Source organism: Podarcis muralis, chromosome 9, assembly GCF_964188315.1.
Source record: "Podarcis muralis chromosome 9, rPodMur119.hap1.1, whole genome shotgun sequence".
Taxonomy (NCBI): domain Eukaryota; kingdom Metazoa; phylum Chordata; class Lepidosauria; order Squamata; family Lacertidae; genus Podarcis; species Podarcis muralis.
In genome coordinates, this window is record NC_135663.1 from 20,927,592 (window position 1) to 20,949,953 (window position 22,362).

Here is a 22,362-nt window from a genome sequence, read left to right on the forward strand (position 1 = left end):
GTGTGCAAAGGATAGCAATAGTCCTGGACCAGTCTTGTCTTGAAGTGGGTTAGGAAGAGATAGAGAGGTTTACCTGACTTGCTCTCTGTGCTGAATCCAAATCTATGGCATTGCGGGGCTAAAAATCTAATGGAGGAGCAAGTTTTGTTAATGTGTTAATGTTGTGAGCCCTTCCATCTTATGCTCAAACTGCCTATGTTTGTAAGTAAAACCATATTTCACAAAGACACTATCTCCAGTGGTCTTCATTCCAAGAAAATGAGTTACCACCACAAAACCTCTTCCTGCTTGGAGATTGGAGTACACTAACAATATTATTCACATGAATTATTATGTCATTCCATCTTTTTAAAGTTGCCACCTTTTCCCAGGCAGAGTTATTCCACCTTTAACAGCTTCATGTAATTTAAAAATTCAACTCTGCAGTTTTTCTGATCACTTTTCTTTTGTCAGGAACAGATGCTCCCGTTAGATTTGTGTTTTTTGTATGCCTATTAAACACACAGAGGCTTTTACAAAAAAAGGGGGGGGGGCGAGAAGAGCTAACCTAAATCTTCATGTTATTTCTGATGAATATGGAATATAGAACCAAAATGTAGTTGGCTGTTACTTAAGCTTGGGTATGAGAACATGTCCTGTGCTATGAAAGTTTTAAAATGGGATAAAATTACCATATATTATAATATCAGTTTACTTATTTATTTCTCTGACATCTACTAGTGTTAAAATAACCATAAAATCAAGTTCTTGATTTTTATTTTCAGGATGAAATATTGAGCTTCAAAATCCATAAGAAGAAAAAGTTAACGGTAGGTGGCACTATAACATTCTAGATAAATTATATTTCAGTCACTGCAGTGTTATGGCTTTTAGGCTTCCTGTGTTTAGAAAACCTTTGTGTGTTTTGTGTTGTCTGCTGAGGAACTCTTTGCAACTACCACATAAACTCTGAAAATTGCAAAAGATTCTGGGGTGTGTGCTAGGGTGCCCACAACTCTCCTGGGGAGCTAGCTCTACCCATCTCACTCTTCCATTGTCTCCCGAGACAGACGGATGCCAACAGCAGACCCTGGAAGGGTAGAGCAATAGTAGTGAGCAATTAAATGTGTGTACCATTAAATGTAGGGACGCGGGTGGCGCTGTGGATAAAAGCCTCAGTGCCTAGGGCTTGCCGATCGAAAGGTCGGCGGTTCGAATCCCCGCGGTGGGGTGCGCTCCCATTGCTCGGTCCCAGCGCCTGCCAACCTAGTAGTTCGAAAGCACCCCCGGGTGCAAGTAGATAAATAGGGACCGCTTACTAGCGGGAAGGTAAACGGCGTTTCCGTGTGCGGCTCTGGCTCGCCAGAGCAGCGATGTCACGCTGGCCACGTGACCCGGAAGTGTCTCCGGACAGCGCTGGCCCTCGGCCTCTTGAGTGAGATGGGCGCACAACCCTAGAGTCTGTCAAGACTGGCCCGTACGGGCAGGGGTACCTTTACCTTTACCTTTACCATTAAATGTGTCTACCGTACCTCTGATAGCCTTTGCCTAGGAAGAATATAATACTAATGACTTCCAGTAGATTTGTAATGAGAAATGAGTCTTAAGCACTAGGTGTCCGCTTCATATTTAAACCTATGCAGTGTTGCAATTTGCTAGTCTACAATTCCCATCACCCCTGATTGTTGGCCATGCCAGCTGGTCCTTTTTAACCCCTTGACAGGGGCCTAATTTTGCTCAGCTGTTTGTTGCAAACAAGCCAGCAACACTTTGGGAATAAGTTTGGTAGGGATGTCAGAAGCTGGTTTGGTTATACTGAGAGGAGTTTAGAAGTGGTACGATGGAAAAACCCCCACACAAAATGTCATCACCCTGAAGCGAGGAACTTATTGCAAATGTTTTATTGTGACATCCGATTAAATCTATTTGAATCTATTGTTTTCACACAATAGCTTTAACAGAAAATGATTTTGTACCCAAGTGACCCTACACATTTAGAAATGTGATGCACCAACACAATATTCATATGTATATATTAATCCATGAGTGACACAACACAACAGGAATTGTCAGTTTTAATAGTGACCTGACAGTACAGGAACTAAAAAAGTTGCTCTAAAATATTACACCTATGGCTTGGAGATGCTGAATTATATGCTCATGTATCACAAAGAAATGCTTTTGCAAACAATGTCCAAGGGGATACATTAATCAGAAGTCAGTGGGGCAGATTTGAATAAGGATCACATTTTGTTGGGCTTCTAGTCCTCCGGCGTTTGTACTGGGTTCTTAGTACACCAATACAGTTCGGTTGCTGAAAAACAGGTAAAAAGCAAAAGGGGGAAATGTATGTGTTCATTAGCAAAAGGGACTATGCTAAGCATCTGTTACTGGCCTATTTCTGGTGATGCAGTTAGGCTGCTTGCACACCAGGGGTTTAGTGGGTAGAGCAGTTGTTTTGCAGGTTCAATCCCCAACAGCCCCATCCTTTATATGCCCAGCTGAAGAGGGCATAGAGTCCTCTCCCCAAGACTGCTGATTCCTTATGTGTCTGTGGTGCTGTTTTTGCTAAATGAGCAACAAACCTTAAGAGCGTGACCATAGGAAATAAAGGGAGTGATACACATGTGTGTGTGAACTTGCCCCAAGAGTTTCGGGTTTGTTGTAATGCCTTACCTTTTCCCTTGACGCATAAGATCAAATGCTTCGTTGATTTTATCAAAAGGCAAAGTGTAAGATACAAGTGCATCCAGGCTGAATTTCCCTGCCATGTAATCCAACACCAGGTTTGGTACAGAATCCACACCCTTCCAGCCTGTGAGGGGGGAAACAAACAGATTCAAAACTGAATTCCTGATTTTTTTTATATGATATGTTTGCAAATATGCCAGCATGTTGACTGGGAGATATCGTACAACAAACTTGTTTTCCCCAAAGACCAGACTTATTGTGTAAGGAAAACTATAGGGAAATGCACAGAAAAGTGTGGGATCAAGCTTGCTCTGACACATTATCATCTAACCTCCCTGCAAACAAATCAGAATGAACGATTTTAAAAAAGCAAGTCATCATGAACTGCCCCCCCAAACTGCATGGATGATCTGAATGCCTGAATGTTGTTGTGCCAGTTTTTCCTCCTGTTTCACCACCCACTTTCCCAGCTCCTGGGGCACACTGTGCATGGGCCCACACTCTAGAATGATGTCGAAACAGCTTTTCATTTATTTCTCAAAAGTGGAACAGGCTGTTCCATTTAACATCCACCAGATATTTGGATTCCAGAAATGGGAGGCAATTCAATAAAAACATTCCAGCTGTTATGTTTTTTGAGGTTGGCTCAGAAAGAAATATCATCCATATCCGGGAACATTTGAGCAATTGACAATAAATCACAATTATTTTGTACTAATTGCTTTGGCTGCCATAAAATCCGCAAAACAATTGAATGAGTAGTAGGAATTACTGGGACTAAGGCATTTTCTAGTACGGTGGGACAGTAACTAAAATCTGTGTGGCCCCAATCCCCATTAGCTTTCTATTTAGTACATGTCTTGTTGCCTTTCTCTTTAGTGTCTCCTTTGGCTTAAGAAATCTCTAGTGCTCCAATGAGAGTTTATGTAATCTGAGATAATTCTTTTACTTTCAAAAGACCTTTAAAAGCCACTGAGAAAAAAGCTTGCACGCTCTAGAATGTGCCATCGATGTGCCACTCTTCTGACTTCATTCTCTTAAGTCAGGGGTCACCAACCTTTCTGGGCCAGTGGGAAGATTTGGGATCTTGTGAAAGTGACGTGGGCACTACTTACAAAATGCATGCTGTGGAATGTGGTGCATCACAACATGACTGCTGTGGGGGTGTGATGTAATGAATGCCACATCAAAAACTGCATTTGCTCACAGAGAGAAGCTGTTTGCACCTCTCCTCTGTTCAGAACAGATAGAAGGGCCTGTGTCCAGTTCTAGTATCCAAAGAAAAGTGGGCATGTTTAAGGGAACATGTTCAATATAGGAGAGGCGGAGCAGGCAAACAGGAACTGAAGAGAAAGAGCAAATAGTCTCAGGTATTGCGTGGCTATTCCCTCCCCACCCACTAGTGGAATAAATGAAGACAACGGAGACAGAGTTATAGTTTAATGGGCGTAAATGGCCACAACTTTATTGATTACAGGAAAGAAGGGTATTGGCATTAGGCATTGGCCCCTAACCGACTATCCGGTCTAACCGGGAAGGGTTAAACACCAACAGGGGGAGCCACCCGAGATGCATATCCCTAGGCGCTCCCCGAGGGGTTACCGCTCGGGGGCGCGCTTTAGGCCCTAGCCTCCGTAGGTTTCGGACGAGGCGTCGCCCCTCGGAGTCCTTTAACGAACTACCCTTCAAGCCTTGGGGGAGGTGATGGCGTTCCTCCCCCCCAACCACATCTGCATGACAATACCCCGGCCAATGCCTACCGCCAAAACCAAGGAAGTTGTGACGATTTGCTACGAGGTAGGCGAAAAAACCAAGTGGCGGAAAATGAGCCAATTAGCCAAATGGAAAAACTCCTACCAGGCCCCTTGCGGCGACCAGCCGAAGCCCATAGCAAAATCAAGGGAAAAACCTAAAGGGCGGGAGGGTGGGAAACCTCGTCGTCTCTGGAGCCAAAAGGGGCGAGCCCGGGGCTGCCCCGACCTTAAATGCCCTCTCTAAGGCCCGCCCCTGCCACCAGCCGATTGGCTGGCGCGTCAGGGGATGAAGCTGGGGAATCCCTATCTCCCGCGAGGCTGACGGCAGCCTCGCGGGAGTGCGAGTGGGGTGGTCCGTGATCCCGCAACCCCCCCTCCTCATGACTCTCGGAAGGGGCATTGCGTGGCTATTCCCTCCCCACCCACTAGTGGAATAAATGAAGACAACGGAGACAGAGTTATAGTTTAATGGGCGTAAATGGCCACAACTTTATTGATTACAGGAAAGAAGGGTATTGGCATTAGGCATTGGCCCCTAACCGACTATCCGGTCTAACCGGGAAGGGTTAAACACCAACAGGGGGAGCCACCCGAGATGCATATCCCTAGGCGCTCCCCGAGGGGTTACCGCTCGGGGGCGCGCTTTAGGCCCTAGCCTCCGTAGGTTTCGGACGAGGCGTCGCCCCTCGGAGTCCTTTAACGAACTACCCTTCAAGCCTTGGGGGAGGTGATGGCGTTCCTCCCCCCCAACCACATCTGCATGACAATACCCCGGCCAATGCCTACCGCCACCGAGCCGCAAACCGGCTCGCCACCAATACCCTCAGACCTGTAACCAATCCCTCACACCTTGAAAAATATCAGCCAACCAAATGTCATTGCCAGCATCAGATAGATGCACGCCATCCCAGCGATAAAGCGCTTCAGCGTCAAACCGTATGCGCGGGTGCTGAATAACGCGGCCGCCCCATGCGGCCACCCTGCGCGCCACCGTGCGCTCCACAATCCTCCTAGCCTTATTCACTGCCACTGGTTTCTCGGCATCCCGCCAACATCGCCTTTCCAGCAGGGATGACCACAGTATCGTAATGCACCCGTGGTCTGCCCTCAACCTCTCTAAGTCATTTATCATGTTCCACATCAGGTCCACCCCTTTCCTATACGCCAGGTCGTTCTCGCCCAGCTGGATGATCAAGGCGCTAGGTGGACCTTCAACCGCTATCCTTTTGGATACAGTTGGGAAAAACTCTTCCCAACGCATGCCCCTCCTAGAAATCCATGACAATTTGACCCAGCTGGGCAGCTGTAACTCATTATCCCAGCCCCTTTGTTCGGCGCGCTGCCTAGCCCAATACACGATGCTGTGGCCGAGGATCCACAGTCGAACGACACCAGAACCTGCAACGAAAAGAATCGGAAAGGCAGATCAGGAGGAGCGCCGGGAGGCAAGCTGAGGGGGAAAAGCTGGGGGGGATTTTTATAAGGGCTCCCGGATGTAACCCCTGTATGCGTTAGATTTCCATCGCCCCATGTCCATAATTCTTTCAGCTGGTAAACCCATATGTGCAGCGGTGGTTGCCGCCCCAATACGGAAGGAGTGGGCTGCGTACTCCTCCTGAGGAAGCCCAATGGCAGCCAGGGCCTTGCGCATGACCCTCGTGAACTGCTGTTTTGAGAGGGTCGAACCGTCAGAATGTACGAAAAAGGGGCCACTAGACTTCGGTCTTAAAAACAGGTATTTCCTAGCATCCTTTACTGGGCAAGGGCCTGCCTTTTGTGTTGCCTGTAAGCGGACCAACGCGCCCCTACCCAGTTGATCAGTCTTCGAGCTACGGATTCTTAACGTAACCTGCGCCCCATCCACGGTCACATCCTCCAACAATAATCCTCTAGTAGCCGCGCGGTCCTCACAGACCACTTCACCTATGCGTAGGGCGCCAAAAAACGCGAAAGAAAACGCTGCTGAAAATAACCTGGCTTCATATCTTGACCAGCACAATGACCTCAGCTTACTGCGGATTCGGGTGAGTATGTCTAAGGTTATGGGCCGTCTCTTGTCCTGGCCGTGTGGCCTGGATCTGCGCCAGCCCTCAAGCATCTTCCGCACTACGAAATGCGCACAGGGATCGGTGGAAAACAAAGTTTTGGAAAAGAAAGATATGGCGGCCGAATGAATATTGAGGGTTTTGGGTGCCCGGCCAAGGTCTCTAAGGTGGACCATATATTCTATGACCTCCGATTTGGATGGTGACTTGCCAAGCTTGAACCGCCCCTTTTTGATGCGGAAAGACGTGAAGTCTAGCCACGCCTTATTATAAGATCTCAGGGTAGAAGGCGCCAGCGCAGACAATACTCCCTTTAATGCTTCTCGTTGCCAATATTCCAGAGGTGCTCCGGGAATGGTTGCGGCTGCTGCTGCGCATCCGGCGCCAATGAGCGAAAGCGTTCCATCTGGAAACGAGATAAAGCATCCGCGATGTTATTATCAATACCAGGTACAAATTTAGCAGAAGCGTGGAGGTTCAGCCGCAGGCAAGAAAGGACAAAGTACCGAAGAAGGGACGCTACTCTGGGAGAACGTGCCGATTGTTTATTCAAGACTGACACGACTGCAAGATTATCCGTCCAGAAACAGACCCTATGGTTTTTAAATTGGTCTTCCCATAAGTGTATCGCAACTACGATGGGAAAGAATTCCAAAAATGTCATGTCCCGAAGTATAGGTTTACCCTGCCAGGAGGAGGGCCAGTGCTGAGCGCACCACTGGCCCCTAAAGTACACACCGAAACCCAAGGACCCAGCGGCATCCGAGTGTACTTGGAAATCTGACTGTAGAGCCAGACTATCCTGCCAAAGCGAGATGCCATTGAAGCCCTCCAGGAATTGCAACCAAACATTGAGGTCCGCCTTTACTGCCTTGGAAAGGCGTACCCTATGATGGGGTGATCGCAAACCCTTGGACAATTTTGCCAAGCGGCTACAGAAGGGACGGCCAGGAGATACCACACGGCAGGCAAAGTTAAGGTGCCCCAGGAGGGACTGGATCTGCCTCAGGGTGACCTTCTTTAAAGGCAGTATCTGACTGATAAGCTCCTTGAGAGCAACCAATTTCTCAGCTGGTAAGCGCGAGGTCTGGGCTACTGTGTCAAGTTCGATGCCCAGATAGGTCATGGTGGTGACCGGGCCTTCGGTCTTCTCGCCTGCCAAAGGGACCCCTAATTCCCTAGCCAAGGACTCGAAAGCCAAGAGGAGCGACCTGCACTCCTCCTCCACCCTAGCGATCAAAATAAAATCATCGAGATAATGCCCCACCCCCAAGGCGCCGGTTCTAAACTTTAGGGCCCATTCCAGGAATGTGCTGAAAGTCTCGAACGCAGCACAGGCCACAGAACAACCCATGGGCATTGATTTGTCGATGAAGAAGGCTCCCTGGAATTTGAAACCCAACCATCGGTAGTCATCAGGATGTACCGGGAGTAGGCGGAATGCTGACTCAATGTCGCATTTTGCCATAAAGGCCCCCCTGCCAAAGTTCCGAACCAACCTCACAGCTTGATCGAACGATGAATACTTCACCGTACACATCTCCTGGGGGATGGCGTCATTTACCGAGGTACCTTTGGGATAGGACAGGTTGTGAATCATTCTAAATTCTCCTGGGGCCTTCTTTGGGACTATACCCAGAGGGGAGATATGAAGCCCCTCGATAGGCGGAGTAGCGAATGGACCGGCCACCCTACCAGCTGCGATCTCCTTTAGTATCTTTTTAAGAGCAATGTCGGGCCTTTCTAAGACTGATTTCTGGTTAGGGGGGCAAGAAGAATTGGGAGTAAAAGCGACCGGAATTCTAAAACCTACAGAAAACCCTTCATCCAATAGGTGAGCCGCCTGTCTATTTGGATAGAACTTCAAGAGTGCTCTCAAGGGCTCCAATTTTATCGGAGAGCACGCAAGACCCAGGGAGAAGTTAGTAACGAGCCCCGGCTGGCCCTTGTGCAGGGGCCGTGGGTCCAGCAGCGCCACCCCTGTTTCCCCGGGCGAGGTGACCCCTTCCCCCCCGAAAGGGCTGCTGCCTCCCTTTGAAGCAGTTGAATGCTGGGTGGCTGCCTAAGCACCTTTCGCATTCATGTAGGTACTTACAGGTAACGCGCTGACAGGTACCCTTGTTGAAGTCCCAGCACTGTCTACGGCGCTGGGTCTCCACCTTACCGGCTTTAGGCTGTTGGGCGGTTTTCTTCTCGATATTGGGCCCCACATGGTCAAACCAACAATTGTTGTCCTTTTGGTCCCAACGAGTCGAAGACAGCAGCGAGGAGTTCCTCCTGAAGTCCTCATCGTACGCCAGCGCAGCTTCCTCTCCTGCCATCTCCCGAGCCCTCCTGACGTGCGCCAGGTAGGACACGAGGTGCGCGCCCCTCTTAGGATAACAACTTGACACCACAGCCATAAACACTTGATATCCGTTAAGCCAATTTTCGAACGTTCGCTCTACTCGGGGTACCCTGTACCTCCTTTTCCCATAGTACTTAATTTTTTCCCCTTTCCCCTTGACTTGAGCTGGCGGCAGCAGTGAAAACATATCCACGTAATTACCATTCAAAATCTTGTTCCTCTTCCTCTTAGAGAGGTGGTTCCCCAAAATAAAGTCGGTAGCCGCATTGGTCGAGACTTTAACGTCTGGGACCAGGGCCCCATCCTTCCACTCAAGCGTGCCATTAAACGTCTTCCTATGTGAGTTGGCCCTACGTTCATGCACCCACTGGGGAGCTCCAATGTCCTCTCCCTCCCCCCAATACGTTTCCATAGGGGCATCACTATCCCCATCTGAAGAAGAGGTACCTGTTTCCTCCTCGGAGTCCGAAGTGTCCCTCCTCTTGCTCTTCTTCGCCCGATGCTTCTTCTTTGCCTTACGCTTTCCGCCCCGATGCGCATCGTCGCGGGGGGCCGGGTCGCTGGCGGCGGCCACCTGCTGAGGGGGCAACTCCTCCTAGGATGACGACTCCTCCGAGGTGCTTGGTTGCCTAGGATCGTCCTGAAAAACACTGGGGACATCACACACCTCCGGCCGCGGGGCTGATGTAGATGCCGCCACCGGCCTGGCCTTTTGTGCGCTCGACCTAGGTTTTTTAGCTGGTGCCTTGCCTTTTTGTGGACACGACTTGGTTTTTTGAGATCTAGTAGCTTGTAAGCGCGTCCGCGGCCTACTGGGTGCCTGCTCGACCGCGTCGGCTGTACTAGTGGAGGGACCATCCTGACCCTGCTGGCTAGGTGGTGTGTCTGGTATGCAATCTTGGGACACCTCCACTATGTTGGGAGAAGGAGTGACAGGTGCCCTGCACTGCGCATAGAATGATTGCAAGGCGGAGAAAAGCTGGGCCAAGGCCTGGGGGTTACAAGGGCCTGTTGGCACTAGGGCATTGCCGAGCTGAGATTGTTGGGGGTTGTTGTTGCTCTCCATGACCAAGCTGGGGCAGTGCCCTGGGTTGGAGGGCGCAAAACAAAGCAAGTATTCCCGCAAATTCGAGTGACTCTTGCGATTCAACTCCTGTCCCCCTTCGTTTGTTTACTTATTTAGTTATTTAGTTATTTAGTTATTTATTTATTTTTATTTTATTTTATTTTATTTTTATTTTATTTTTATTTATTTATTTATTTTTTTAATTATTATTTATTATTCCTTATTATTTACTATCTATCAATATATATATATATATAGGTTTTATTTATTTATTTAATATTCAATTATTTATTTGTTTATGTATTTACCTTATTTACTTATCTGATTATCTAGGTATTTGTTTTACTTATATATTTATTTATTTATGTATTTATTTATTTATTTATTTATCTTGAATATCTATGTATGCTAGACGTATGATATGTACGTGCTTATTTTTTGAATTTTTCTACTTATTTATGTTTCAATCGCTGCCAATGTATATATGAGCGTGCCAATTCTGATTGCCTTTAGGCTACTGTGGCAATAGCGCTAGCAAAAGACCTAACCCAGGTGGCTGATGGCCGGGGAAAAACACCTAAGCTTACTCTGGCCGGAAAAACAACTGGAAAAGGCTCAGAAAACCCTGCTTGCAGAAAGGTAAAATAGACCAGGCAGAATTGGCCAATATCCTTTTAAATCCCTTAGCTTCCCTGCAGGAGACCAGCAACTATGTATGATGCACAAAACACTTAAGCGTCAACAGCCAAATGCCGCCTATAAAACTGAAATGCTACCGTGAGCAATATATAAATGCTGACAATAATGATTTAACTGCAGTTGCACACTGCTGGATTGCCACTAGGGTGCGACCTCGTTTCAGAGTTCCCCAGTGAGGCTCCCGGGCTAACTTGCCTCTGGCAAGATGGCGGCCGTGACCAAACCACGTGGTTTGCAGCAAAATGGCGGCCGGAGGCAACCCGTTGCCTAGCAGCGACGCTGACTATTTACGTTGGGAAAGCAAACAACCGAATCGGGCAAGTAAAAACAGTCTGGCAAACAAGGTTCCAACCCGCAACCAGGGGAACCCCACCACAACCCTCGGAATTAGCGAGGAAAATAACAGCCCCAAAGGTAGCCTTAGCCCCCCTTTTAGCAGCCACGGGCAGCGGCCACCCCCCTATTAGCTACCGCCGCCCGCCGGGGCCCTACAACCCCTTATAAAAACCTGTGCGTTGTAATGCTGAGGAGTCCGGGGATGCGTTAAGTAGCGCTGGAGGCGACCGGTGTTCGCTGACACGTGCTACTCGACGCGGCAGGCTCCGTTGGTGGGCAGCCGCTAGCCCGCTGTTTAGCCGTAGAACGAAATCCGCCGCTGCCGGATCAGCTGATGGGCGGCCGGCTAGAAGGGTTGGTAGCGGCGCTCCTATAGGCCGCGAAGGGTCAGCTGATTGCCGGCTGCTGGATGTCGCGGCAGCGCTTCCTGCGCCGAAGACCGCTGCTCGTGAGGCCGCAAAGAGAAGTGAGGAGCAGGTAGCGTAGCGTCGGGAGCGTTGTAGAACACGAGTAGGTAAGCCGCTTGTAATCCACGCTCGCGCGCAACCGACACGGAGAGGGAACGATCTAAACCTCGTCGTCTCTGGAGCCAAAAGGGGCGAGCCCGGGGCTGCCCCGACCTTAAATGCCCTCTCTAAGGCCCGCCCCTGCCGCCAGCCGATTGGCTGGCGCGTCAGGGGATGAAGCTGGGGAATCCCTATCTCCCGCGAGGCTGACGGCAGCCTCGCGGGAGTGCGAGTGGGGTGGTCCGTGATCCCGCAACCCCCCCTCCTCATGACTCTCGGAAGGGGCATTGCAGGTTTTTTAGCAAACTTTTTGTGGGCATCGCAGGACGTGCTGGTGGGCACACTGACTCTCATAGAAACCAAGTTGCAACCTCTTCTTAAATCATGAATGGGGCGGCATGAGATGACCCAGTGCCAGAAACTGATCCTGACACGATCCATATGCGGACCAAAAGGGTTTCAGGCATCATGCTTGTCTGTAGTCCAGCACAAAAATGTAGAGAAATGTAATACAAATAATACAATGTAATATCACAGGGTGGCGAACCTGTGGCCTGCAGACTGGATCTGGCCTGCCAAACCAACTGCAGGTGCCTCACCAGTCCTTGTCAAAACCTGTATGTGCAGTCCAGCTCAGCGAAGGAGAAATCACCTTATCACAATACTGAGCTGAGCAAGCAGATGGGCTGGATTCAGGATTCAAAGCAGCAAGAGGGACAGAACACCTGTAAAATGTGTTTTACGACAAGCTACAAGAAAACAAGCTGTGTTCTGTCACCCCTGCTCTTGCAGATAATTAAAGCAGCGCTGCCCATCTTGATCATGGCAGTACTGAAAAGGAAAATAAAATAAATCAAATGTGCAAACCTAGAAATAACTATGCAAGTGTTATTTCAATCCTAGATACTACTACAATGCCATTTCTGGCATGCATATACCGTTAGGGAAAAACTAACCTCCAAAAAAGGTGGCGTTGATTTTCCGGCCCATTATCAGGTCCAGCGGAGAAACAACGAATCCTTCTTCACCCACAGCCACTCCGACGATTACACAGGTGCCCCAGCCAACAGTGGTACAGCAGAGAGCAGCTTTCTGGAAGGCAAAGGAAACTAACCACCCAGTCCTGCTTATAATTAGGAGCCACAAAGTCAACTCTGCCCATGAGTTCAAATGGAGTTACAACATTCCCAGTTGACTTTCACTGGCTTCTGCAACATTTAAAGAGGGGGCTTCCAGATGAGTGCTTAGCGTGGAATGGATGCTCCTTTTGCATGCTAGTAATAAATATTAGCAGTGTGCACATGATGTTATCAGCATCAAAATAGTAGCCTATATTCGCCCCTTCTTTTACTCTTGATTTATGCTTTCAGGAGGAAATACTATGAATAATAATTAAAAATCTGTTGCCAAAATCCATTTGCAATATTTTGTTTGCAAATTAAGTCCCTGTCTGGGGAAGCACCCAGAGTTATATGCTGCAGTTGAATGACCATTTGGCACCAGTGCACTGACAGGTTTCCATTTGCAGAGGTCTCACCATCTCATTAAGGCAATAAAGTTTTGTCTCTGTGTTGTGTGCATTGCAGAAATATCTCCTGTCACCCACCAGGTATAAAAGCCCCCTCTCTCCAGTTTACATGACACTAAGCATAGCCTGCCCCCTAGCTACATTTTACATGGATGTCCTGAAGGCATTAGGCAGGTGGAAAGATGGCTCTTTCGAGTCCCAGTATAGTCCAGCTTTACCCACACCTGCTATTTCTGCTTGTTTCTGAACAGTTTACCCAAATCTATGTCCTTACTTACAGTACATTGGGATCTGCTGCCCCTGTCAATCCTGCTGCCTGAGGCAATCACTTCACCTTGCCTCATTAGTGGGCCAGCCCTGACATAGGCTTACTATATTCATATAGGAATATATATGAATATGCTTACAGTGATCATATAGGAAGCAAAAACGCCCCAAAACCCAAAATCGCATCCCATAGTAAATAACATGTGACAAATGGGAGAGACAAACTGCTTCCTTTGTTGAACAGTTGAGTTTTCTATTGCACTGTAAACAAAAAGTGAGGTTCCCTAATGAGAACCTGCAAGTCGGACCTTGGTGTGATGTGGTGGTTGCATTAGTCTAGAACTCAGGAGACCTGATCAGCTTTAAAAGACAGACTTATGAGTTCTCATGAAAAAACGAAGCAAGGCCACATTCATTAGGGGTGGATTTTGAGAAAATCAGGGAATTCCCGGTGGAATTTCAGGAAAAGCTTAGATAAAATTGAACAGCTTTCTCATTACAGTTGTTGGATTTTGCTCATCCTTACTTAGAACATAATATTTTAGCTTTCCTGCTTTTATTACCAATCTTTACTGCATTGTAACTTTATTAAGTGAAGGCTAAAATACATACCATTACTTTTATGTTTCCAATGCACTCGATGGCAAAATCTACCCCTCCATCGGTCATTTCAGCTATAACCTCCTGAATGGGGTTCTTGAAATCCTCAGGACTGAGGCAGTCAGTGGCTCCCAGCTCTTTTGCTAGTGCAAATTTGCTTTTGTTAATGTCAATCCCAAAGATACGAGATGCTCCAGCTGCTTTGCAGCCCATGATAGCAGAAAGGCCGACCCCTCCCAAACCAAAGACAGCACAGGTAGATCCAGGCTCCACCTAGAATAACATGAGAGAAATTCACATGGAACTATTTTTAATAGCTGGATTTCCTTTTTTACAAAGAACCTCTTATCTATTTGGCTGAAACAAAAGTAAACCACAGGGTGGGTGGAATTTCCTCTTCTACACAACTATTAAGGGAGAGAGCCCTGCCCCCTTGTGCATCCCCCATGCAAAAATAAACAAAATCCACCCCTATACAAAGCTAAATGTAGAGAGGAAATAATTTTCTACTCTGGTCTTCTTGACATGATAGTTCCCTCACCCTGCGACATTCAGTTAGCTGTGCCTCTGCTTGCAGTCTGAAGTAAAACTGTTGACACAGCTGTACCACTGCAGAGAGAATTAGGCCCAACTTAATGTAGGATAACCAGCCTCATATAACCAATATGCTTAAGTCTAATAAATGCATGAAGAGGTTAATACCATAGAGTAAGCTGTCCAGCCTGCTTAAGCTATGTCGCTTCCTTTTACCTTGGGAAGAAATAAACAAGCTTTTGTCTCTCTTCCCCCAGCCTACTTGAGAATTCAGTATGTGAGGAGGGCTGAGTTGGTTGCTCCAGCTTAGCTGCATGGCTTTCATAAGCCTCTCATGTGTTCCTGTACCAATAGTTTAGGAACTTTCACGACTTTGTAACTAAGCTACGTTTTACTGCCTTTGCAACTTTTCTGATTGATGTATGGAAGAGCACATGAATCTGACCTTTAGAGAGTTTATAAGTAAACAATTTTTTTACTTACTAAATGCATGGTCTTTCCCTAAGCTGGGGAAAGTGGAGCACTTTGGAAGGAACTTTTAAATGGGACAGTTTTGGAATTCACTTGGAAGGGTGTATCTTACAGCCTAAATTTCCATGCTTTGCTTTGTTGCATATTTGGTGATTTTAAATATCTGCTGGGGTTCTCTCACCAAAGAGTACTTGCCCCAAACTTGGATCTTGGCTTTCAGGAAATTCTTCTCTTTTTTGAATCAGCACTTAAAACTAGTAGTCTGAGCACGTCTTGCTTAGCAAGGGGTTGAAGTAAAAGGCTTTTGGGATCCTGCCAAGTGCTTATTTTTGTAAAGATTCTAGTTGGTCTTGACATGGCAAAAATGTTGATACCTCCCCTCCCCCTGTTAATTATTTTTTTTAAAGTAAGACTTGAGCCATCATGAACTCACCTTGGCAGTATTAATAGCAGCTCCATAACCCGTGGAAAAGCCACACCCAATCAAACAGACTTTATCTAGAGGAGCAGCAGGATCAATTTTGGCAAGAGAGCTTTCTACCACAACTGTGTATTCGGAGAAGGTACTGGTCCCCATGAAATGGTAAATCTGCTTTCCTTTGCACATGAACCTGCTTGTGCCATCAAGCATCAGGTCTTGGTCAGAAATTGGTGTCTTTGCTTTGCTGCAGAAGAAAAAAACAAAAGTGAAATATGAGCATCCATGGGCATCCAGGATTTTTCTTGGGGGGCAGCCCAGGCCTTTTGTTGGTGGGGGCAGGTCTTATGTTGGGGGAGGGTAGAATCTCAGTTACCTATGTATTTTCACTTTTATTGATTGGGGGGCAGCTGCCCCTCCATGATCCCCCCTGGCTATGCCCATGTTAAGATCCAAATTTGCTTATTTAACTTCTAAGTATAAATACTGTATGCATAAAATTTCTACACACATACCTCAATCCTCCATCTAGATAAGCAGCAAGCATGATCAGAGTTCAAGGATACATTCCAGGCAGGCAAAAAAATGCTTGAGAAGGAGGTGAAACAGAACCAGTAGCAGGCATGACTGGGGAGAGTGTGTAGGTTGGGGAGAGTCCCAAGGAAGAGATGGAGAGGTTTGGATATATCAAAAAGTGAGTCCCCCAAAACAATATATACACAAGTGGGGTGGTAGATAGGGCAGAGATGCTGTGTTAGCTCCCTGGCAGTTGGGTTACTCTTCCTCACCATGAAGGAAGCGGTAGGGAGGTTGTCACAGTGTAAATACATTGGAAGGCACACTGTATTGGCTCTGGTGCATTTGCACTGTGCTCAGCTCTCTATTGCCTCACTTGCTTTCATTTCCCCTCCTGGTAAGGAACAGGTTTTGGTAATATTTCTACTGATGGCTTTGCAGCTCACTTGCTAGGTAACCTAGCCTAGGTTACTTCCATATACTGCTTGCCTGGCTTATTAAGTTGTCCTCAGCAGGCTCCAGTGCGTACATGTGGGCAAACAATGTGACAGCTGCAGTAACTGGTGCCTCAAATAAATTTACTTGAAATGTGTACCTGATCCGTTCACAGAGGTTAGTTTTGGGACTCAAGCAGAACTTGCACTGTCCACACTGAGGAAGATACAGTGGGATAACTTTGTCACCTAAACAAAACAACAAGAACGCATCCAGTATTACATTTATTTCTGCTATGAACTTCAGTACAAGGCAAGCCTTGGGCTCATGAACTCTCCCGTCTCTTCTAGCCTGATCACAAAGCCATGTTCAGATGCTTTTGCTTCCATTCTTGATTAACTGCAGCTTGTCATGTTGTCTACAGTTGAACAATCTGTGGTGGATCTGATGGTTTGAAACGGTCTAGCTGTGGGTCATGAACCTGTCTTGCTTCAAACAAACCATAGTTAAGATTAACCACAGCTTAAGGTTCAAGTGCAATGTTAAACGGGGTAATTCAAAACAGAAGTGAACATACCAACACAAAGGGAAGCATGCTGTTTAGGAGTTTAAATTGACAATGGGGAATATTTCCCAGCCTAAGGCCTGTGTTCTTTCACGGAGAAGCTCCCAAGGGCCACATGTCAATGTGGGTAGAGCAATAGATACGATTCTTACTATATGACAGTATAATAGGCTACATTTGAGCCATGCAAAATCCAGAAAAATCCTACATTCACACCTTCCAAAAATGTTCAGCTGAAAATTGGGGTGCGTGTCTTTTGGTGCTGCACTGCTCCGCAAGTCAGCTGGCTGCCTCCCCTGCCATAGCCCCTACCTGCCAGCTTCTTGTATGGGCTTCTCACTGCCCTGTTGGGGGCCAGCTGAAGTTTTGAGATTGTTTTCAAAGGCTAGAAGACAACAGGGGTGTCACATGCATGACAACAGGGGTGCCAACTTGAATAAAATATTGGGGGGGAGGTACGCCCCACCCCACATAATCAATGACATGACGCAGTGCACGCACACAATTTGAATGGTAATGCACATCAACTTTGCAGGGCCCCCGGCCACCTCAAATATTTTATTGGGGGAGGGGAAGCCCCCTCAGCCCCTAGGAGTTGGGCTCCTATGCCTGACAATAAAAACACTCCTTTTTCGAATAGCCGTTTAAAGCGATTAAAGACCTTCACATGCAGTATATAGTTGTAATCCTTACAAAGATTATGTAAAATGCAGGCAATCCTGTAAGGTACTTCCTATTGCAGTTGCACTCAGACTGAGAGAGGGTGACGTGCCAGAGGCCATCCAGTGAGGTTTTGGAAGATGCAACATCTGAACCAGGAACTTCCTTTAGCCTATTACAGTTTTAAACTGTTTAATTTTTTTTTATTTAATTGTTGTAACTCACCCTGGGACCTTAGAGTGAAGGGCAGGTATTGATTATTTAAAATAATAAATAATAATAATAATACCACCACCTTTCAGGCAGTTGAGCATCTTAAAAAGAGAAATGGGCCAATGGCACTGAGGGCAATTTATAATGTATCAGTACCTGGTTTAAATCTAGTCACACCTGGACCAATGCTCTCTACGATTCCAGCTCCCTCGTGGCCTAGTATGACAGGGAAAAGGCCCTCTTTAAAACTTGGACTCATGGCATGATCATCTGTGCGGCACACCCCGGTAGCAATAATCTGAAAGAAAGACGTAAAACACAAGTTGATAACCTAACTAGATGGTGGTGGTGGTGGTGATGATGATGATGCAGATTCACACTCATTCTCCTTCATAGACTTCCATATTCACTACTGTCTTTCCCCATATTCATCCTCCAATATGCATCCTCCAGGAACTTTAGGGAGGGTAGGGGAAGCCAGTGTCAGTGTATCGGGGAGAGACCTTTCCAAAATGGCCTCCATGTTGTTTGCTGTAAGTTACAGTTGACATTATTTCAAAGCTATGCTTATAATGTAAGCTGTGGGGTATAATAAAGATGTTTCTCAGATCTTTGGATGCTCACCTTAACTCGTATTTCATGCTCTTTTGGAGGGGAAACTTCAACTTCCTCAAGGGAAAAGGGTTTCCCTGCTTCCCATACAATGGCAGCCTTGCATTTAATAACCTGGAAAAGAACCCATTGAACTGAAATGTAAGGTTGGTATTAATGACCCCTGAACACCCCCGCTCCCACGGCCCTGTTATTTTATAGCTCTAAGATCAGATTCTGCATAAAAAGAGACTTTGCCTAGCAGTTTACCTCTGGCTAGGCGAATGGGCTTTTGCACAACTAAAAAGATGGCCATAGAAGCTAGTAGTTGGAGATCCTTGTGGAAAGTGGCATGTCTTTCTTCAACCCCATCTCCCCTGGCTGGAGGTGATGCCATCAAGTGGTGTGTGTAAAAGTAAGAGAACGTATGTTTGGCAGTAACAGAACCAGGTCACTATGAAAGAGACAGAGGCCTGACTCATTCTTTGTGAAAACCTGGTGCCTACAGCACCGGGAGTTCCTTTAGAACGTTAGTGGGGGAACAGGACCAGTTGCAATGTGAATGCTGTGAACATTTCATCTTAGCCTGTAAATAAAACCTGTTGCAGAAGTGCCATCGGTCTCTGGCTACCTCATTAAAAGGAAACCAACTCCAGGGGTTGTTTTTTTTAATCTATATCTATATCTAATCTATATCTATATATCTATTCTGATTATTAAGCAGGTTGTAAATAAAATAAATAAAAACAGATCCCCTAAAATGTAGCTTTATGGCTAAGCAATTGAATGCTTTTACTGCAAGATACTCTGAGGGCCAGTCTTGACATGTGCTTAAATATGTAGCAGACGCCTCCCCACCATCACCACAGTGGTATCAACTGGAGACTTTTTTTCTTAGGTTCCTAGTCATTGGAGAGGAGTCCAATCTCCATTCCATTCAAGGCAAGGGAGAAAAGAGATAAGCTTCTCCTTCCCATGTGTTGCCTTCACCGTAGGAATCAAGATCTCTCGTCCCTGTAATTAGCTATGGAAAAACAAGATATGTAGCTGCCTGCTACGTATGCCTAGGTTGGCCTTCAGTCTCATTTGAGGGGGAAACTATCGTACATTTTTGAAAATTAGCCATGTGAAATATCTTACATGTGTCAAGACTTCAGAAGAACGTGCTGGGGGCAAATCCAGTCCAAATCTAGTTTTTAGCACTTGCCAAAATTATGTTGGCTGACTCCAATTCCCATTGTTATGTTGGACACATCCCATGAACCAGCTGGACGTGGATTGATTTCTACTGTGTGTGAATTGCCAAGGCCATATCAATCCACTCTTAGCTGTATTACAAAATACACAGCAATCAGATGATATCCAGATGTGAACAGGGTAGCTGCCTACATATTACTATTATTTGATTTGATTTATAACATGCACTTCCTCCAAAATGAGGAAAAGGAAATTTCACCCAGAAAGCATAAGTGCATCACCCAAAAAGAGGACACCAATTTGCATTTGCTGATTTATATGGATGCATGCTAATTTAGAAATAGTTACTATGCTATAAAGAGAAATATATTTCATCATAGCAGGTCAGGTGCTGCTAAGTGTTGATGGGCAAGTTCAAGACTCCAGTTCTGCCTCCTTAGGGTTCTTTATCTTTAAACTAGGTTTGGATTGATCAGCTCTTTGAACAGAGGACTCCTTCAAAGAGAGCCTGACATCTAACAACCCTTCTGACACAGGACTGTTCTCTGTAAAAATAACATTTAAACACTCTGTCTGTCTCTGTCTCTCACTCTGTCTCTGTCTCATTGTTCTGCATGTCTGTGGAAAATACTAGCCTTGATAGCATCTCTGAGCTGGCACTTCTCTTTATTAAGGACACTCATGGGAGGTCAAGCCAGCAATGGTTGCTATCCAAAAATCATCAAGGGGTGTTCACGATCAAATTTTAAATTTGGAAGTGAAGAGACAGATACTGCAATCTGTATCTGATCTATGTATGTGTCCTATGTCATAAGAAATGGTAAGTGGGCTGGAGCATCTTCTCAATGGAAATAAACCTTAAGAGGGTTGTTTTTTTTTTAAAAAAACAACCATAAGAATGTGGAGCTTTCTGTTTGGAAGGGGGAGGATGAGAAGTATTGGGGGGGGCAGTATAATGCTTTATGTGTTGTCTTTGGCCATCCCCTAAAGTACTACCCAGATATCAGATACGCTGTACTGTTTTAACACTGATTGGGAGCCGCCCAGAGTGGCTGGGGAAACTCAGCCAGATGGGCGGGGTATAAATAATAAATTATTATTATTATTATTATTATCAGTCTCCTTTCCCTTCTCTTCCCTCTGCCTACAAGCAGCTCTGCTGCAGGCCTGTGTTAAGAACCCCACCAGTAAGCTGCAGATAACCCTTTTAATAAACCAGATTACTAACTAATTCACAGGGCTTGAATTCAGTAATCAAGATTGACCAGATATACAGCTTATAAAAGTAGAGCCCTCTAAAGCAGAGCACATCTCCTCTGACTGCATCACTGGGATGAATGACTAATGAGAGCAAATCAGGGTGAATGTGGGAGAAATGCACATTGCCATCACTGGTGGACCTTGGGGTCTCAAATTTCAGTAGCTCCCTGTGTGACACCAAAAATTGGCAACCCACTCCTCTCACACTCTATTATAAATAATGGTTGCGGTGTCCCCTGAGGCACTCCTGAGGCTTCATGCCCAGTTACAACCAAGCCAGTTGTGCTCCCCTAAATCCGCCTCTGTTGCCGTATAATTTCCATGCAAACAAACTGGAATGAATGCATAATAAAGACTGGCTTTAATCTAACATTTGCAGAAGCTTTGTGCAAGCAAATCACAGGGAATTCTCAATAAACAAGTTATCTGGAGGGTCCCATAACCACCCTGTCCAGCACTAAAGGGAGAAGTGCATTAAACAGCATGGCTGCCAGTGCGCACCCCAGTTTCTTACTTTGCCAGCAGTGCTCATGCTTCGTTCCTGGGGAGATCAAGACGAATTCAGCTGGGATCCCTTGGGGTCAGTGGCTCTGTGAAGGAAGCAGCTTGTAGAATCTGTGTCTTTGGAGGGAAGATGTGGCCTAAATATCAGCTGGAATTCCTCTTCTGCCACTCTCTCACTTTACCCTTGCCACCTGCTCCCTCTTCCCTCCTACCAGTGGAGGTGTTCTTGTTTTTAAGCCCTCTGTCCTTAACCCGTTTCCGCAATTATAACTTTATATTTTATTTGTATCTATGCAGCCAACATCCTTTTCCCTTTATACCTAGACTTTCAGCACATGCAAACATATAATGTTCAGTAGCGTGTCAGTGCAAACAACTCTAGTGACAGGAGAGGCTTTAGCAAAATTAATGGTGACAATGATACCAGCTCTTTACTCTGGAAATGAGAGTGGGGCGTGGGGAAAACTGTGCTGAAAATAAAGTCGCTGTAATATGAACCTCACCACTACCCTTTGCTTATACAGTGGTACCTCTAGTTACAAACTTAATTCATTCCGGAGGTCCGTTCTTTACACACATATATATGTGTGTGTGTGTGTGTGTGTGTGTTGGTTTTTAGCTTAAAAGGTAAAAGGTAAAGGTACCCCTGCCCATACAGGCCAGTCTTGCCAGACTCTAGGGTTGTGCGCCCATCTCACTCAAGAGGCCGGGGGCCAGCGCTGTCCGGAGACACTTCCGGGTCACGTGGCCAGCGTGACATCGCTGCTCTGGCGAGCCAGAGCTGCACACGGAAACGCCGTTTACCTTCCCGCTTGTAAGTGGTCCCTATTTATCTACTTGCACCCAGGGGTGCTTTCGAACTGCTAGGTTGGCAGGCGCTGGGACCAAACGACGGGAACGCACCCCGCCGCGGGGATTCAAACCGCCGGCCTTTCGATTGGCAAGCCCTAGGCGCTGAGGCTTTTACCCACAGCGCCACCCGCGTCCCTGAAAAAAATTATTACAAAATTATAAAACAGACCTCACAGTTTATCACAGATACATTCTTATTTGGACTTCCATCAGCACCTCTGATAATCCTCCGTCTTAATCACTTCTTATGCCTTTCTTAACTTAATATTGCCATTAAATCTTTTAACATTTCATCTCTCTTTTTCCATTTTTACAATATTTCTAATAT

At 46.3% G+C, this 22,362-nt stretch overlaps 2 protein-coding genes across 5 annotated transcripts in view; one reads left to right on the forward strand and one right to left on the reverse strand.

Annotated features, from left to right (window-relative positions):
• Positions 1 to 22,362, forward strand: part of C9H4orf17 (chromosome 9 C4orf17 homolog) — a 154,201-nt gene that overhangs the window by 10,662 nt on the left and 121,177 nt on the right. For all 4 annotated transcript variants that reach the window (XM_028743406.2, XM_028743404.2, XM_028743403.2 and 1 more), the window contains exon 2: positions 765 to 809. The gene's annotated coding sequence lies outside the window, so the exon portion shown is untranslated. The remainder of the gene's footprint in view (positions 1 to 764; positions 810 to 22,362) is intronic.
• Positions 1,865 to 21,403, reverse strand: LOC114603919 (all-trans-retinol dehydrogenase [NAD(+)] ADH4-like). Its single transcript, XM_028743417.2, has 9 exons — positions 21,193 to 21,403; positions 18,255 to 18,356; positions 17,787 to 17,928; positions 16,353 to 16,440; positions 15,257 to 15,488; positions 13,831 to 14,091; positions 12,380 to 12,515; positions 2,656 to 2,794; positions 1,865 to 2,293 (listed from the first exon to the last, which is right to left on the reverse strand). Exons 1-9 carry the CDS (start codon positions 21,208 to 21,210, stop codon positions 2,269 to 2,271), a joined length of 1,143 nt encoding a protein of 380 aa, XP_028599250.2. The 5' UTR covers positions 21,211 to 21,403; the 3' UTR covers positions 1,865 to 2,268.